Genomic DNA, 20,246 nt, shown 5'->3' on the forward strand with positions numbered 1-20,246 from the left:
GTTTATAAGTTATAATTATCTTCTTTGTATTATTCTATTCATTTCTATATCAAATCTCAGGAGTATGACAGGGGAGGCTCTGCCTCCTCTGACTGCACATCCTTGATAGGTATCTCTGATTCTTAAGGGTATATTTACTAAAGCGAGAGTTTTTAGAAGTGGAGATGTTACCCATAGAAGCCAATACGATTCTAGCTATTATCTTCTAGAAGGTGCTAGTTAAATGTTAAGTAGAATCTGATTGGTTGCTATGGGCAACATCTCCAATTCTAAAAACTCTCACTTTAGTAAATATACCCCTTGAACTCATATCTTGCAAAACAATGCATGCAATCAGATTCTATAAATTGTTGCTGCTGGCATTATCTGGGTAATAGATTCACTTTGTCTCAATCCCAATACTCTTACAGTAATTTGGTCACTGAAGTATTAAAAATAAAAAAACAATAGACAGAGTATCCTGACAATTAAATAATGCACAATGTCAGAGGATTCCATCAGATCATGCAGTACACTCTGATATTCCACTTATTAGACATACATATAATGCTAATTAGTAATTCACTGAATTTCACCTTGCAAGTTTCTAACAGTCGTTATAATGAGACACAATCTTATGAAACATGAATATATGATAAATCATCCAAATGCCTGCATATCATATTTTTATAATATCATCCAACAGTTTGCTCTATGAGGGTAGATTAACCCCCAGGAATTAGTGCCACTTGAATACATTTTGCATGATTCAATAAATCAAGCTGCTACAATAAACAGTTTGTTTCCAAGGTAATACTTTATAGCAATTGCTCTAATACCCCTTTTCCACCAAAATTCCGGGTCTGACCCGGAGTTGGAACAGAGTTCCTAACCGGATCAAACCCGGAATTTAGCCGACGCCGACTCGGTATATTCCCGAGTCGGCGCCGCTCACACCGGAGTCGGGTCTGCATAGACCCGGCTTTCCCAGCGAGAAACTGGACACTTGGAGATTACGTCATCTCCAAGCGCCACTGAAGCCGGACCAATCGGCCGGCTAGCAGCGCATTCCAGGTCATCGTGACCCGGAGTGCGCTGTTCTCACAGCAGGGTTTCACGGGTTACGCCAGTGTTAAACCCTGCTATTTACCTGGGTTGGATTGCCGGGTCACTTGACCCGGCGATCCAACCCTCTCCCCTTTTACACCAGGGAGCTGCCAGGGTTAACCCTGCAATAACCCGGGTTTTAGCTCCGGTGTAAAAGGGGTATTAGTAACACATTATTCCTCAAATAGTTGGGTTTGATAGTGGGGAGGGAAAGCTGAAAATAAACGATTCTCATTTTATTTAGTTGATGCTTATTTTAGTTTAAATTTTAATCTAGAATATTAATGAGGCATTAAAAACCGTAACAGGTAACACATTTTATGTACTAAATATATTAATGGGTTAGAAACCCTGATACAGAGCAAGCACAAAACAGAGCCCCAACATATATACATCACACGTATCTGACATTGATTTTTATAAGAGTACCAGTGACATTCTTATGAAAGTAGTGCTTTGATTTTTCTTTTATATATATATATATATATATATATAGTATATATATATATATATATATATATATATATATATATACTCCAATGTGAGGTCCACCTGGGACCTCAACCCCCTAGTATGTCTTCTGGGATCCAGTTGTTACCACTCTGTGAAGTTTTTGTCCAAACACATCCAGTGGAAGGCTCAGAACAGGCTCTCCGGGTCAAAATTCTGCCCAGCATACACCAACGGGAGGTCCGATTGGGATCCTATCCCCCCTAAAACCTGGCCAGAATCCAACAGGACCACCTCGTTGGTTTCATCCCAATCAGTGCAGGTGTGTATCTTCAAGTTATTAAGTGATGTCTTATTAAGTGATGTCGCTTTGGCGCTATGTGGTCTAATGGCTTACTTTTTTTTATACTAATTAACTATGTAAGATTGGGCAGCTTTACCTTGAGGGCTTTGGAAGATATTCGCCCAAATAAGAAACAAACTGTTTCTTAGATAGATAGATATCTAAACTCCTTCCACCAGGTACAAAATTACCTGTTCTTGGACTGCCTCTTCATAAATGAAAAGGGTAGCATTTTGTACATGGCGGGAGGGGCTGATCCTTTATCCCTGAAGAGGGTTTGACAATAGGCACAAACTGTTAGAACAGTATTATATGTAGTATTATAGTCTAAGGCCCGTATTCAATTTGAGGCGAAAAGTCCAGACTTTTCGCCTGCTGGACTTTTCGCCTCCTTCGCCTGTTTTCCAGGCAAAAAAGTATCGCAAGCGTGCCCACTATTCCCCGTATTCAATTCCAAAGTAGGCGAAATCTGAAACAGGCGAAACTTGGATCGGCGAAAAAATACGGGATTTTTCGGGAAATAATTGTAGGACCCCCCTAAAGATGTCCAAACCTCGGGGATCACTATGGGTACCCCCGTTTTTGCCTGCAGAAGAAGGTCAGCTTTTTAAATAGATGCGGCAGGTGGTTATTTTTCCCGACATTGAAGAAGTGATGCAGAAGAGCACATAGTTTTTTTTTTCTCGTTTTTAAAGGTGGTCCCATCAAATTTGGGGTACTTGAAAATGGAGGTAAGCATATTTTTAAGTCCCTAAAGGTAATTTTTAAAATTCTTCAAATATACACCTGCCGCTACTCTGTGCAATGAAAAAAACATCTGCCACATACTTGGGGACCCCACCACAATTAATTTAGTTAGTTTACCATTTTATTTTCACTTTTTTTTTTTTTCACCACAAATTTTAAAATAATTTTTTTGGGGTGTCCCAATTTATTTATTTTTTTGGCACATTTTGTTTTAAGGTGGCATTCCCAAGGGTGCAGGCTATTTTTTTTAAGCATGTATCCCTAAACCCCAAATCTGCACTTTTTTTCACCTGCTATTGGTAATTGAAAAATTATCCCAGTTTTTTTAAATGACCTTTCACCCCATTTACGAAAAAAAAAAATAGACTTTTCGGGAAATATGCCTGGGACCCCCCTAAAGATGTCCAGACATGGGGGATCACTATGGGTACCCCCATTTTTGCCTGCTGAAGGAAGTCAGGGTTTGTAATAGCCGCGAAGGTGCAATTTTTCGACTATGAAGAAGTGGTAAAGAATAGCATTTAGATTATTTTGGGGGGGAAATAACAATTCCTATCAAATTTGGGGTACATGAAAATGGGGGTAAGCATTTTTTTAAGTCCCTAAAGTTAATTTTAAAAATCTGCAAAATTGCACCTGCCGCTTGTCCCCGCAATGAAGAAAACACCTGCCGCATACATGGGGACCCAACCTGAATTCAATTAGATAGTTTGGCACTTTGTTCCCCTTTTTTTTTTTTACCCCCAAAATTAAATATAATTTTTTTGAGGTGTCCCGATTGTTTTTAAACTTTTTTTGACGCAGTTTACCTTTAGGGGACTGTCTTAAGGCTGCTCGGGGGTTCCCGCAATGTTGTACCCCAAAACCGCAATTCTGCACTTTTTTCCGCCTGCTATTCATAGGCGAAAAGTCTTCCAAACTGAATATGGAGGAAACTCAAAACAGGCGAAAATGACGTCATCGGTGACAAAGTATCGCGGAAACGGACTTTTCGCCTCAAATTGAATACGGCCTAAGATGTCATCACGGCTGATACATATATACATATATATATTTATTTATATATATAGTTGTTAATACATGCATGAAAGAAACCAGTATAAAATGATCTGATATACTTGGGACCATCACTCAGAGGTAAAAAAACCAAAAAAAACACGTGCACTAGAGACTTACACCTGGAGCTTATGTCATACACAAAATGGCTGCTGCCCCAGTGACTAGTCACAAAGGCTGCTTCTGTGAAGTCATCAGAACACTTGGTCTCCTAGTGACCGGCATCCCCATCATTGGCACTTGCAGCTGGCTGCAGCAGGAGGAGACATGCAGGGTGGATAAGTCCGCTGCTGCTGCTGCTGCTGCTGCTGCCGGCGTCTGATCATGCTAAAGAGACAGGCGGAGGCGGACCGGACTATCTTCGTCGGGAACTTGGACTGCCATGTGACGGAGGAGATCCTGTATGAGCTCTTCCTGCAGGTAATGGCACAGACATGCAGAGTAATCCGGGCTCTGGGTATTAGGGTGTAGGTATGTGCTGCACTCATATCATCTGCTCATTGTAACTGATTTATTTGCATGATGCTGTCACTTGTCAGCAGGATTTGGGGCAGAGGACGAGGCAGCCTTCTCTGCTTACTCTGATAATGAAAGGCCATCCAGGGCATTGCTTCCTAATGTGCTGTAAGTTTTCCCTAGTTGTGAGAAATGCACAATAGGAATAATATATAGTCAAATTTATATTAAGCCAAAAAAAAAAAAACATTATCAAAGGGGGTATTTATCAAAGCTGGAAGAGAGAATTTTTTTTTTTTTAAGTAAATTACCAACCAATCAGCTCCTAAAATTTTTTTAAACACAGCCTGCAAAATGTAAATTGGAAGTTGATTGGTTAGTACTTTATCTCTCACAATTTTATCTCTCTCCCAGCTTTGATAAATACCCCCCAAAGTCAGGTAAAGCAGGACTACCAATCTGATTTGTAGTTTCTCTTTTTTTTTTTTTGTAATTATCAAATGATTTATACTTGGTAACCCTGGTTAAGAGTGAACAGGACAGGTTGGAAATCTAGCTCTGCCGCATAACCCCTCACGGACCATACGCTGTAATCCACATGATTTATATTCATATTCTCTCTCAATAACTTTTGTCATACATTTTTTTTTTATTTGCCTTATGTATGCAGACTCTCCAACATGACCCCATCCACCAAGTACAAAACCCACTGCTTCAGGACTCCCCTATTCATTTATGACAGCAGTCATCTGTTTCAATCCAAGATAGAAATTAAAAAAGTAAATTGAATCTGTGATATAATTAAAAAAATAATAATATATATATATATATAATATTCATTGGTCTGCCTGTCTGTCATGAATTCAGACACCCCTGCACCGATTGGGATGAAACCAATGCGAGGAAGTCCAGTTGGATCCTGCCCAGGTTTTAGGGGGGTTAGGGTCCCGATCGGATGTCTTGTTGGTGTACGTTGGGCAGAACTTTAACCCGGAGAGCCTGTTCTGAGCCTTCCACTGGATGGATGTGGACGAAATCGTCAGAGAGGTAACATTGGATCCCAGAAGACATACTAGGGGGTTGAGATCCTGGTCAGACTTGCCGTTGGTGTATGCTGGGCAGAACTTTGACACGGGAACGCTGGGCAGAACTTTGACCCGCGGAGTATGTTCTGTGTCATCCATTGGATAGATTTGGGGTAACAATTGGTCTGGGATGACTAATGGAGTGGTTGGGGTCCCGGTCGGACCTCACGGCGGGGAGTGCCGGGCAGAACTTTGACCCAAGGAGCCTGTTCTGGGCCTCACACTGGATGGATGTGGACATCACATAATAAAACTTTATAACTTTGAAGATTGAAAGCCGGGCAACGCCAGGTACTTCAGCTGTACGTACGTATGTGTGTGTGTGTGTATGTGTGATATATATATATATATATATATTTTTTTTTACACATACACTGCACTGGTAAATAAAAACAATTTGGCATGGTGTCTCACTTGTTATTGTTACTCTGTTAAATATTTGCTACTTTTATTTCTATGTATTGTAATGTTTATAGGGATAACTAAAATGTGTAGATTTCACTGTTCTGTATTTATCTTACATATGCTTAATCCTCTATGGGGAAACATTTATTTTTTATTTTTAAATAACCAGTTTCTCACAGTACAGTGTAGAGAGCCCCTGGTGGATCTTCCTAGACCCAGGGGCTCTCCCTCCTCCATTGAATCACCGGTGATCATGACAACCAAGTTTCCAGGGGGAGATACTGTAGGTAGCTTTGTTTTCCATGCCTACAGATGTGTCCACACTATCTTACTTCCTTGCACGTTAAACAGCCCTCCTTGTTGCCCCATGCTGTTTTGTGATTTTGTAGCACAAAGCGTCTTTGTGCAACTTTTTACCTTCAAATACATCTAATTCGCAAAACCGTACTGATAGGTAGCACAAGCAGCTTCTGATTAAAATGATATGCAGCATGCCTATATTCAAGGTGCAACTGTGGGTGTATCTGCATGCAAAATGCTACGTTACAGTGTCACAGCCGTTGACACTGTAACGTAGCATTTTGCATGTAGACACACCCGCAATCGCACATACAATATAGCCATGCTGCATATCATTTTAATCAGCAGAAGCTACTTGTGTGGCCTGTTCCCTTTCGCATAAGGCGGATTTGAAGGTAAAAATTTGCTCAAAAAGACGTTCAGCGCTACCGAGTCGCATGGTGCTCACGCGGTATGTTTAACGCAACTTGTGGTGAATGGAGGTAAGATGTATGTGGACACATCTGTATAATAAATGCTGTTCAGGAGTGATGATGGTTTTTGCTCATTAACTAGGGATCACAGACTGTCGGTGACTGCTTGGAGTAGCCTGTCATACAAAGGCATCGCCCAGCTGGACGTAGTAAGGGTAAATGTAATAGGCTGCCAGTTGCTGGCAACCGTGGGAGGTTGCTGCTAGAATTAAATTGGCAATAGTTTAAAAGGCAAAACCAACCTGGTGCTGCCTTTGAAATATTGACACTTTAAATTTAGCGGCTAAACCGATGAAATCTCTTAACTTGCAGGCTATTTCCTTATGGAGTAACATCCAGCTGCGTAAACGTGTAAAATTGAATGTACTGTATCTCATTTCAGGTGTGCCTAAAACTTTGTGTAAATTTGTTCATATTGCCACCTATATAAATAAATGTGTCCTTTGATAGGTGTGTCCCAAATCTGGCCCAATGTCCTCATGCACCCCCAATGAGACATGTTGTGAGGATTTCTGTTTAAAGGAAACAGGATAACTACTGACCCAGCTAAGTAGACTAAAACACGTTCGCATGATGTAAGAAATCCTGAAGACATGAGCTGTTGTGCGGTGCGAGGGCCGGATTTGTGAAACGTTGTTTTATCTGATTCCTTCCTATGTGTTGTGGACAGTTTTTCTATGCATGTTCTCTTATTATCATATATCCTTTATTTATTTCAGGCAGGACCATTGACCAACGTGACTATTGCAAAAGATAAAGAAGGCAATTTAAAGTCCTTCGGCTTTGTTTGCTTTAAGCATGTTGAATCTGTGCCATACGCGATATCATTGCTAAATGGCACACGCTTATATGGAAGGCCCATTAAGCTTCAGTATCGACTTGGTAAGTTTGAAGGATATAAACTTTATACAGATTGTTATTTTAGCGCATACACGAAAACCGTTGCTTCTTTCATTCGCCAGGTCACCGTCACACACAGTGCATAAAAAAACGTCATCTGCATGGGAATCTGTAACAGTTGCGCCCGGGGCTTTATTTTTCCTCTGTCCTCTCCCCCTCTTCTCTTTGTTACTCTCTCTGTCACTCTGTCCTATTCTGCCTCCTGCCTCTCTAATCTATGATGTCACAGCTGAGCGCCACACTGACACGGAAATACTGCCCCGCCCCCGTTTCACACTTGGTAGGTAGGGTGGGATAGAACATCAGGGACGGTGCTGATGGGGCTGCCTAGGACTTCCAGAATGCACGTACCGTATGCTGATAGGATTTGATTAGATCGGTAAGGATAAATGTAAAAGTGGGGGGTTATGGAGCTTAATTAACATCTGCACGGTTAGAATTGATTCCTGAGTAAGTTTTCTGTTTGATGATCTCGTACTTAATACAGGAACATAATCTGATGTTGCTATTGCTCCCTTTTTGAATGTGTCGTATAAAGCTTGGTACCAGATGGGTCATGTTTGAAAAGCAGAAAACAATTGACTTCGGCGCTAATCTAGCTTTATTAAATTCTATATTCTATTATTTAACTATATCTACAGAATAAATTCTGTAATTAACATACCAGCTGCTGGGACTGCGCTTATTTATAGAGCCAGTTGTGAGATGGCAGAAAATTAAGATAGCAGTCGGGTTTCCCAATAACATTAACTTAATCATAAATTACAGATTAAAATATACATGTATCACAATACACTTCAATAAATATCATTTGGAGTATTTATATTACGAAGATCACAATATGTATAAATCGATCTATGTACTTGCATCCAATATATTGAATAAAAACAGTCCCAAAAAAAAAAACAGCTGATGGAACAATTAGATATTGCTGATAATTAAGTGGTGCTCCACTTGCATATTTATATGTAGAAAGTATCCCGTGCAGAAAGTTCTGTGGAAATCACACATGCATACACCGTTCCAAATAGGCAAAAGACGTAAGTATTTGTTTTATAAAGCTCTTGATGTCACAAGCTATAGCCGCACTTGGTGTACCTGAACCACGGGGTTGCTCTGACTCAGGCAGCCCTGCTCCAGCAATATCTCCCAGAGCAACCCCGTGGTTCAGGTACACCAAGTGCGGCTATAGCTTGTGACATCAAGAGCTTTATAAAACAAATACTTAACGTCCCTTTGCCTATTTGGAACGGTTTATGCATGTGTGATTTCCACAGAACTTTCTGCACGGGATACTTTCCACATATAAATATGCAGGTGGAGCACCACTTAATTATCAGCAATATCTAATTGTTCCATCAGCTGTTTTTTTTTTTTTTTTTCGGGACTGTTTTTATTCAATATATTGAATGCAAGTACATAGATCGATTTATCCATATTGTGATCTTCGTAATATAAATACTCCTAATGATATGTATTGAAGTGTATTGTGATCTATGTATATTTTAATCTGTAATTTGTGATTAAATTAATGTTATTGGGAAACCCGACTGCTATCTTAATTTTCTGCCATTTCACAACTGGGCTCTATAAATAAGCGCAGTCCCATCTGTAGTTCATGTTTGAACAGCAGTAGAAAAGAAAAGCGTTTGAGTAACTCGGTTAAAACATATCTAAACTGGATTTGGTTTAATAGAGATAGATCTATCTATGGGTTGGGTATGAAACCTCGATGCCTCATGCGCGTACACTGTAGATGCCGACTGGGCTGGTAAGTACCCTAACCCTCCCCTCTCACCCCACCCCTAACCCTCCCTTAGTGGTGCCTAACCCTAACCCTGCTCCTCCCCACCCTTTAGCTAATAGCTACCAGTGCCTGGCTTACCTTCATTCAGGAAGCCGTCTATCTTTAGTCCCGTGCCGGTATTTAGATGCTGGGATTTAATCATATATATATATATATATATATATATATATATATATTTTATATATATATTATACATGACCAGTCAAAGGTTTGGACACACTTTCTCATTCATTGGTTTTCGTTTATTTAAATTATTTGCAGCATAGTAGATTAATACTGAAGACCTCCAAAACTATGAAAGAACACATATGGAATTATGTTGTAAATTAAAATCTGTTAAACAATTCAAAATATGTTTTATATTTTAGATTCCTCAAAGTAGTCCCCTTTGGCTTGGATGACAGCTTTGCACACTCTTGGTATTCTCTCAATCAGCTTCATGAGGTAGTCTCCTGGAGTGGTTTTTCAACAGTCTTGAAGGAGTTCCCAGAGGTGCTGAGCACTTGTTGGCTGCTTTTCCTTCACTCTGCGGTCCAACTCATCCCAAACCAGCTCAATTGGGTTTAGGTTGGGTGATTGTGGAGGCCAGGTCATCTGACGCAGCACTCCATCACTTTCCTTCTTGGTCAAGTAGCCCTTATATAGCCTGGAGGTGTTTTTGGGATCATTGTCTTGTTGAAAAACAAATGATGGTCCCAGTAAGCTCAAACCAGATGGTATAGTATGGCGCTGCAGAATACTGTGGTAGCCATGCTGGTTAAGTGTGCCTTGAATTTTGAATAAATCACCAGCAAAGCAACCCCACACCATCACTCCTCCACCTCCATGCTTCACAGTGGGAACCACACACGCAGAAACCATCCGCTCACCTTCTCTGCGTCTCACAAAGACATGGTGGTTGGAACCAAAAATCTCAAATTTGGCTCATCAGACCAAAGTACGGTTTTCCACTGGTCTAATGTCCATTCCTTGTGTTTCTTGGCCCAAACAATTCTCTTCTTCTTGTTGTTCATCCTCAGTAGTGGCTTCTTCGCAGCAATACAACCATGAAGGCCTGATTCAAGCAGTCTCCTCTGAACAGTTTATGTTGAGATTTGTCTGCTACTTGAACTCTGTGAAGACATTATGTGGTCTCTAATCTGAGGTGCAGTTAAGTAGCAGTTTCTGAGGCTGGTAACTCTAATGAACTTATCCTCTGCAGCAGAGGGAACTCTTGGTCTCCCTTTCCTGGGGCAGTCCTCGTGAGAGCCACTTTCATCATAGTGTTTGATGGTTTTTGCAACTGCACTTGAGGATACATTCAAAGTTCTTGAAATTTTTCGTATTGCTGACCTTCATGTCTTAAAGTAATGATGGACTGTCATTTCTCTTTACTGAGTTGAGTGGATGGTGCCATAATATGGATTACAACAGTAGTCAAATAGTGGTGTTCACTATGTACAAAACTATACCTCTGCACAACACAACTGTTCGTCTCAAACACATTAAGAAGGCAAGTAATTCCACAGATTGGGGTAAATTTACTAAAGTGAGAGTTTTTAGAAGTGAGTTTAAAAGTGATGTTGCCCATAGTAACCAATCAGATTCTAGCTATTATCTTCTAGAAGGTGCTAGTTAAATGTTACGTAGAATCTGATTGGTTGCTATGGGCAACATCACTTTTAAAACTCATATCTAAAAACTATCACTTTAGTAAATTTCCCCCATTGACTCTTGTCAAGGCATACCTGTTAATTCAAAACCATTCCAGGAGACTACCTAATGAAGCTGATTGAGAGAATGCCAAGAGTGTGCAAAGCTGTCATCCAAGCAAAGGGGGGCTACTTTGAGGAATCTAAAATATTAAACATATTTTGATTTTATTTAAAACTTTTTTGTTTACAACTTAACTCCATGTGTGTACTTTCATAGTTTTGATGTCTTCAGTATTAATCTACTATGTTGAAAATAATTTAAGAAAACAAAAACCATTGAATCAGAAAGTGTGTCTAAACTTTTGACTGGTACTGTGTGTGTGTGTGTGTGTGTGTGTGTGTGTGTATATGTGTGTATGTATGTGTGTATGTGTGTGTATATATATATATATATTATAAAATATTTTCTTTTTTTAACGGGCAGGTGGAGGCAACATTAGGCCTGAATTCAGAGTGGTGCACGTGTATAAATATGCTAATACTGCAGGATGTGTCTTGTATAAATGGACGCAGCATCAGATAATCTGCGAAAACATCGGCCGTCTCAGTAACCTTTAGGTTACACAGGATGCCCATTGTTTTCACTCTGCCGAGGCCAGGAAATCTGCATTGGAAGACTCAGACCCTGGCCTTGACCATTAAACATCGGAGTTCATGTAAAAAGGGGGGCAACAGTCACGGTAGAGGTGTCTCAAAAAGGTGGAGCTCCAGTAGCAATTGTCTCTAAATTATACCAAGTGGTCAGTTGTACTGCCAGTTATCAGTTTTACATTGTTATTAGTACTTATTGCAAAGGGATGTAGCTACGATCCTGACGGTCGGGACGCCGACACTCAGGATACCACCGCTAGAGGGAGGAATAGGCTGCTTGGGGTGAGGGGTGAGTTAGGCTGCGGGATAAGTGGGTTAGGGGTTATGGTTAGTATACTTGCCTTCAGCCATCGGTATTCTGACTGTCGGGATGCCGCTGTCTATATTCTGACTGCCGGCATCCTGACACCTGGGATCCTATACCCAGCCCAAAGATAATAACGCTAACCTCATCCTCACGAGTGTTTTGTGATAAACTGTAACACTATCCCCACAAGTGCATTGGCAGATACATTCCTCAGGCTCACTTTCCCTACTGTTCCAGGTGATGCACTACAGAGTTTGAATGGGCGATTGAGCTATGGGCTGCAACCAGCTATAGTTCCCTATTTGGAAATGTATGCTGTGATCTCTCTCTGCATTTTTGTCAATTTTTCTATTAATAGTATAAAAAATATATAAAACCAAAAAAAGGTATTATTTGCCGTGAACAGAAAGCAGAGCAAAGATGATGAAGATGCCCCACTTTGTATGATCCCCATACTAAGTAGAGTGACCAGGGCAGCTTGCCAGTACATTGGCACACCAGCTGGGGGAGAGTTATACTGTACGTCTCTTTATACTGCCAGTATACTTTTAGGGCTCAGCGATAGATACTGTCACAGGAATCCCGTTACTATGGGATTTTTATCGTTTTAACATGTTGAAATGAACCCAGGGTACAAATCTAAAGGTGCCTATCCACTAAATGATTAAAATGAGCGATTTAACGATATCGTTCGATCGTTCGAAATCGTTTGCAGATTGTTTAAAGAATTGGTCTTTTAGAGATCTATCATCGTTCAAACACGCTGGTCAGGGGCGTTTTAAGAGAGGAGGGGGCCCGTGTGTAGCCTCAGTTTGGGCCCCCTCCTCTCTGTCGGCGGCTCAGCGCGGCACTGAGCGCTGTAGATTCTGGCTTCATGCCAGAATCTGCAACGCATGCGCGGGTCTCCGGGAAAATGGCGCCCGCACCTACTTTCCCAGGGACATCTTTGCTGCGTATGCACAGATCACTGGGAAAAATGCTGCCGCCATTTTCCCAGTGAATGTTTGCTGCTCTGCAGCACCGGTCCGGCACTGCGGAGCAGCACTTCGGGAATCGGCGGAGAGGTAAGTATGATTACCTGTGGGTGCGGTGTGGGCCCCCCTGGGCTCAGGGGCCCGTGTGCATCTCATACCTAGCACACCCACTGTAAAGACGCCTATGATGCTGGTCAACCTGAAGATAACGTCAGGTTCAGCATGTTTACAGATGATTGATTGTGCCTATACTGAATGACTGCTCGGTCAGTGTAGGCACATCACAGACTGACAAGCGACTGCACGATTACAATGTCGTAATCGTGCAGTCTTTTGCCTGTCTTCTAGTGGATAGGCACCTTAAGAATTGAAACGCCTCACAATTGCTGCTGCCCAAATTTAATATATTACCATTCATTACGGTCAGCTGAATCCAACTGGGATTGTCTTAAAATTACACCCAAGATTTCCCCCTTAGAGGGTTTCTAGAACCATAGCCCTCACCACAGGCCGGAGACATCGGGTGAGTGCATGTCTTTAGTTGGGCTAGAGGGATGCACACGTATCTATGGTAATGTGAGTGTTTGCAGGATTCTAATGAGTTGTCCTGTCAAACCGAGGTCATGGAATACGCAGTCTATCATAACAGCAATATTTTATTTCCCACATAGGGAGTTCTCATTTTGCTGAACCAAACAAGGACTTCCAAGGCCCTGATAATGGTTTTGTCAGGAATCCAGCAGACTGTGGGTGAGTAGCCGCCTATTTCTTACTTATCTAAAGGTATAAGCACGCTAACCACAAATATTTCTTTACTTGTGTATAAAATAGAAGGCAAACCCATTGTATGCTATTTATACAGGAGCGATTTTAGGGGAGTACTCGGTTCTGCACAATGCCCTGCCACAATGTATGGCTGTGCACATTACGGCTTAATGCAGGAGCTAAGCATTGCTAATTTTCTATGGAGAGTGAAGGTAAATTAGCAGCTGTGACACTGTAACATAGCGTTTCGCATGCAGATACAGACGCAGTCGCACACAGAATATAGGCATGCCGCATATCATTTTAATCAGCAGAAGATGTTTGTGCGTCCTATTCACATTGCGATGTGAAGAAGACGCATTTAAAGGGAAAAAGTTGCACGAAAAGATGCTCTGTGCCACCGCACGACTAGAAGGGCTGTTTAACGTGCAATGAGGCTAGATGTATGTTTGCACATCTGTACATTTTCAGTACTGTGGACCATAGTTATGCTGGTAAATGTCATACCCTCCCCTTACCACTAGAGGTGGCCATACACTGTGCAACTATCAGCCTTATCAGTTGGTCAGGCACATTGTATGGCGGTGACCAAGCAGCAATTTTCAGTCTGTTGGGCATTAGCAGTCTTCCAGCATGGCCAACCGATGCCATAATTGCTGTTCGGTTCTGACAGTGGATATACTCACCATCAGACAGAGACCAATTATTTGGCAGTTTATGGCAATGTTAGATCATCTATTGTATGTCTGATTGTCTAATGATGAGTTTGATTTTACAGTGTATGGCCAGCATAAGCCATGAGGCCCAAACTATTTTATTTTTCTTGATTACAATTGAATAACATTACTGGAGGGTTGTGGGTGCAGACCAGGGAATTCTGGGTTATAGACCGGTAACAACAGCATGCTACAGAAAGACCAGCTCTGCTCATACAGTTATTAACACAGTCCTAAAAATAAGGATTGTTGTTTAATCTATTCATTGCTAAGTATTTACATTTGAAGAGTACATATATGTAGCAGTACACTATTTTTTTTTTTTTATTGTTCATATTGCAGGATATGGGACATAGGGCCTGATTCAGAGCTGAACGCTCTGACCAGAGTGCTCTCTCTGAATCAGGGCCCTCCTCCATGAAAATGGAGCGGCCTCCTGGACGCTCGTATAGCTGTGGATGACCACCCACAGCTATAGCGAGCGTCCATGATGATGGTCGCGATGGTCTTGACCATCGCGACCATCGGGCTTGTGACGGAGACCCTGCGGTAGGGTCTCGCTGCTGCAAGCCCTGGAGTGATTTTGGCTGTATCGGAGCCAAAATCACTCCCACTGACATCACTAGTGATGTCAGTGGGGCCGGCTTGAGACGGTAGGCGTTCCCATAAGAACGCCTCCGTCTGGCAGGCACGCCCCCGGCACACCCACCAAAGGGGGCATGCTGTCAATCAACATCGACAGCACGCCCCTTTTGGTGCGAGACCCGGAGCGATGGAAAGCCCGTCGCTCCCCGGGTCTCGCGCATGCACACGACGGAGCTCCCTCCGTCTCGCGCATGCGCTGTGGGGAACATCGACCCGCTTGCGAGCGTACTGCCGCTCGCGAGCGGGTCTGAATGACCCCCATAATGCCCAGTTATTTTCCAAAATAAGAAATGCATAAAGGGTGTAAATTCTAAGGACTGTAAAGAGGTTATGCCCAATGTATTAATGGGTAAGATATGTCTCTGTGAGGTATCGGAGACAAGTTACAGGATGAAAAAGTTTGGATAATTTGTGGACCCACACCTAGTAAACATCGACACCCCCCCCTCCCCAACATTAGAAGCTACACTGGCCCACTCTATATACCCCGGGGATGAATAGGCATCTCTTTGCATGCTGGGACATGATGAGTTAACCCTTTGAATACTGGGGGATTAACTACCACAGAGCCAAGTGTATATCAGTAAGTACATTTATGTAGTTACGTGTTTTTAGGGTCCCATTTTCCTGGCAGTAATACTGTAGGTGCGTATGGTTGTGAGAGAACTGTTTTGGGGGGATACAGTCAATCTGTAACCAGTATGGAAGGTTGAGAGCAAAATTGATTGCTGAATCCTGTATAACTTGTAACAGTTAAGAGATGTTTTTTATTTGTAAAACCTTCCCTGTCACACACATTAAAAACACTTTAACTTCAAAAAGGGTACAGGAGCATACACACTAGACGATATGCTCCCTGAGCGATATCGTCTAGTGTGTCCCTGGCAGGGTGTACTCACTGTCGTTCATGACATTGAGCACACCCGCTGAACGATATCATTAACGATATCATTCAGCGCCGGGTTCTCTCCCCCATTCCCCAACATGCAGCAACCTGACAATATCGTCAGGTTGGCCTGCAAGTTCACCCGATGAACGATAATGACGAACGACCCGCGGGAACGCGCATCATCGTTATCGTTCATTGTTTTGGTGTAAAAAATGGACGATATAGTGAACGACAACAATATTGTTATCGTTCAGTCGTCCACTTTATCGCCCAGTGTGTACGCACCTTATGTGTAACATGGAGGAAACCATACAAAGTTGATGATTACAGTATATCAGTTTGAACAGATCCCTCTTATGGCAACTGAAACTTTGTCATTAACTATTCATTGTTTTGTATTTTTGCAGAATGCCCATAATGGGAGATAATTATGCATCCCCAATGCCAATGCCCCCCATGGATGGCGGCTATTTCTCCCAGGCATATTTGTATTTCCATGGCATGGTAAGTAATTGAGATCGCTTTATGCTAGAGAAAAATCCCTAATTTGAGAAACATGTTTATTTGGTGGGTTTTTTGCAGTTTTTTTTTTTTTTTTTTTAGAGGACAAATAGTAACTCCTATTATTATTTGTGCCTGTTTTTGTGTCTTTGTGCACAAAGATAACAGCTTTGCGAGCCTGGATCCATGGGTAGTAGTGTAGGGAGTATACTTACTAAGCGGTAGCTTTTTAAAGCCACCGATTTTCTGTGGTTTTGCCCGTGACTTTTAAATGGCAATAATATTAAACAAAAATTATTGTGCCTTCAATATTAATGCAGTTTTAAATCCAGTGGGCCAGACCATCCCAAATCGCCAGCTTTTTCAAGAGCAAAATTTTGCATGCATTGCTAAAGCTGAAACGTACAGTTGTCACAATGCATTTTAATGTGTACCTTGACCCACTGCTCATGAATTAAACTCCTGTGTATTAATTCCTATTTCTTCTCCAAAGCCCACCTTTCTTTAAAGAGTTCTATTCAATACCAGCAAACTACATTTTAATACCATTAAGCACGATTATTTTCTGTTTTTGAGTTTCAAGTGGATAGTTCAGGTACAGTGTCCGAGGCACCGATGTGTGTTACAGAGTGCACTTGGGCTGAAGGTAACAATAGATGTATAGAAACCTCTGTGCATTGGAGATGATGGTACTCGCCCCATCAACTGACCTGAGGATTTGTGGGCTCTTGAGACAGGTTATTGTAGCAGGTCTGTGTATTGGGAGAAGCTGCACATGGTTTGCACTGGATGGATAGCGAAGTGAATGCCACCAGGTCTCTCTCTTATGGTGCATATCCACTACGCGACTCAGGGAAGACAGTACGATTCCGAAATCGTAATCTTACCGTCGTTCCCCATCCCCTGCAGTGCCTACACTGAACGTTTAGTCATTCAGTGTAGGCGCCCTCCATCATCGCCTTATAAGGTGTGGCGAACTACCTGCCGTATAATTACGTCTCTGGAAGTAGCAGGTGTTCAGGTAGATGTCAGCCCCTCCGATTTCTGTGCAACATTATGACTTGTAACACTGGAGGGGTCTCATTGTCGGAGACAGATCTGTGGTGGAGAGGAGCCCTCCGATTGCAGTTGCCATGGTGCGCCAGAAAAGGGCAGGGGGCATTTTTAAATTTACCAAACAGGCAGGTTGCAGCGCCTTGCTCAGACGGCTTAGCGGGAGCACTAGGTACTTCAGGGTGAGACATAGCTGTAGCCTAATACGGGCCAAAAACAAAATGGCTGCTTTCAAAGTTGCTATTTTAGTGAGTGAAATAAGACCTAATGGGGAACATCTGAAAGACTGAACCGTAACCTGCAAGAGCTGTGTGAATAGCCTCATCTGAGTTAATACCCTTGTTTGTACTTAGGGACACACACATCTATTACAATGCATTTTTGAGCACTGATGAGTGAAAATATATATATGTGTGTGTGTATGTATATATGTGTGTGTGTATGTATATATATATATATATATTTATTTATTTTTTATTTACAAACTTGAGCTATGTCCTCACGTGGCCTTATTTTACCATGTTGTGTATTGATATAAAATGAGCAACAAATTAGCACGAGGGAGAACAGGATTTTTATAGGTCATTTTGGTGCATGTGGAAGTCCCCTTTTATGTTTATATGCATATGTGAAAACTCTCGATTTTTTTTTTGTCAGTTAGCCTGAGCAATTTTTTATTTCTTTTTTTCTTTAGATGAACCAGTTTTTAGCTTTCCAGCAACCTGCATATGGTTGGGTGGCTCCAGAGGAACAAGGTTGCATGCCAGCCCGGCTATGGAACGGTGAATCTTCCTTTGCCCCATTCAGTGAACCCAGAGCAAACTGCAATGCAGGCCCTAGTTCTGCAAGTTGGGATTTACATGGCTGCAAAGTGGACCAAAACAAGAGAATACCTTGTAAGCGAAGCAGAATGGTCGACACCAGCGATACGGACAGTGATTGCCCAGAAGCTAGTGTTAAAAAACCCAAACCTGCCAAAAAACGCAAAGCTAAGAGAAGAAAGTACTAGAACAGAACACAGGCTATAAACCACGCCTGTGCATTTCACTAAATGGACCACAGGAACATCATGGAGCGGTTTCAAAGTGGACCCCGATGGACATTGCTTTATACTGAAAAACTTTCATTAAATGTACTGTTATTCTTCTGGTAATGCTTCAGTATGTAAATATTTATTAATTTAAATTATTAAAATGAAATGTGTGACTTGCAAATGTCACTGTTAGTACTTACAGTATAAGAAGGCAAAGGATAACATCTTGTACGGGGTAACAACTGTGGTACTGGATGTCAGAGGATGGTATTGCAGAATGTAATGTTCTTTCAGTGCATCTGTATAATATGTCCTATGGCAATGCATGGCACAGCAGTCTTTCAGTCAAATTAATAAATCCAGGCCAGTTTCTGAAGACTAAGGGGTAAATTTACTAAAGTGAGAGTTTTTAGAAGTGGGTTTTAAAAGTGATTGTTGCCCATATCAACCAATCAGATTCTAACTATTATCTTCTAGAAGGTACTAGTTAAATGTTAAGTAGAATCTGGTTGCTATGGGCAACATCACTTTTAAAACTCACTTCTAAAAACTCTCACTTTAGTAAATTTAACCCTAAGAGGTAAATTTACTAAGCGGCAACTTTAGCAGAAAATTTAAATGGAAAGACTATTGAAGTTATAAATTTACGACTTAAACGCAAGCTTTTGTAAGCCGCTGCTTAGTAAATTTGCCCCTTTAAAGCAGGAGCATGACTAGGATTTTGCGGGCACCATAGCAACATTTGGAATGGGCCCCTGCCCCAGTGCTTCTAGAGAGAGATCTCTCTCTCTCTCTCCACAGTGGTTATTTCTTTTATGCCCAATTGTAGTGCCCCAGTTCAAATTATGCTACACAGTGCCTCCAGTTCATATTGTGCCACATTGCAGTGCCCCACATTCCCATTAACAGAGACAGATCACAAACTTGTACCGCTGAGCGAGGACAGCATTCTGTGTGGGATGCAGCAGTGATCCTGTCTGTGGGGATCAGAGGATAAAGTGGGAAAGCACACTTACAAGATTCTGTGGACAGGCGCATCAGATTCATTGGCAACGCTGCTGATTGGCCAGAGTGCATCCTGCGGGACCCTGTCGTTCGTAGTCCCCCCACTTGTCTGTCATTGTCGGGTAAAGAATGCGCTATAATTGGGTACTGTAAAATAAGAGCCCTCTGCCTCTAGGCACCATAGCAACAGCACCACCTGTAGTTATTCCCCAGCCTTAATTTCAACTTGGCAAGAAAGATGAGTAACTGGGGGTTTTATCTCCAAATTTAGGTAATTATTTCTAGCCGATTTTAAAATGTATTGTTTTAGTTTTGATACAATAAGAGATTCGGTATTCCTGCGCACTGGATTATATCTGATGGGGTATGCGGCACTTAGATATGAGGGTGCCAATCCCTCTAGGGTTAAATACAATAAACAATAATAATCTAATGCTCTCCCCCTGGTGCTGTACTGGTGTTGTCTACTGTATTTTAAGGAGTATATGACTGATGATTCTCGAGTAATATGTACAACACAGTGGGCGTAATACCATGTGACGTAGTGATGTGTCATACACACTATGGACTACAGATAGTGAAATTACACAGCATTTAATGTAGTAAAACAACCACAACAAAGGCCCTCATTCAAAGCCACTCGCTAGCGGCAGTACGCTCGTTCCGAGCGATGTTCGCACATCTGCGCATGCGTACGGTTTTTAGTACGCATGCGCGAACCAGTCAGTGCGGCCGAAAATCGTTGGTACGCAATATAGCGAGGGCCTGCTATTTTGAGTGACAGAATGAGGCGTATGTGGGTGGTAACAGGGGAAGGTGCTTGAAAACGGGGAGTGGAGATCCGAACGCAGGCGTGCTTAAAGGTCAAAACGGGCGTTTTAAGGGAGTGCATAATTAATACAGCAGCGTCATTGACCACGTCACTTGGTTTTTTTTAACTCAGAACTGCTCGCAAAATAGCGGTT

General features: G+C 41.9%; 1 protein-coding gene across 1 annotated transcript; it reads left to right on the forward strand.

Annotated features, from left to right (window-relative positions):
- Positions 1–3,884: 3,884 nt before the first annotated feature.
- RBM11 (RNA binding motif protein 11) lies at positions 3,885–18,442 on the forward strand. Its single transcript, XM_088442727.1, has 5 exons — positions 3,885–4,102; positions 7,121–7,283; positions 13,346–13,424; positions 16,097–16,193; positions 17,938–18,442. Exons 1-5 carry the CDS (start codon positions 4,007–4,009, stop codon positions 18,250–18,252), a joined length of 750 nt encoding a protein of 249 aa, XP_088298853.1. The 5' UTR covers positions 3,885–4,006; the 3' UTR covers positions 18,253–18,442.
- The last annotated feature ends 1,804 nt before the right edge of the window (positions 18,443–20,246 follow it).

This window comes from Taudactylus pleione, unplaced genomic scaffold (assembly GCF_031769625.1).
Source record: "Taudactylus pleione unplaced genomic scaffold, aTauple2 ptg000316l, whole genome shotgun sequence".
Lineage (NCBI taxonomy): Eukaryota > Metazoa > Chordata > Amphibia > Anura > Myobatrachidae > Taudactylus > Taudactylus pleione.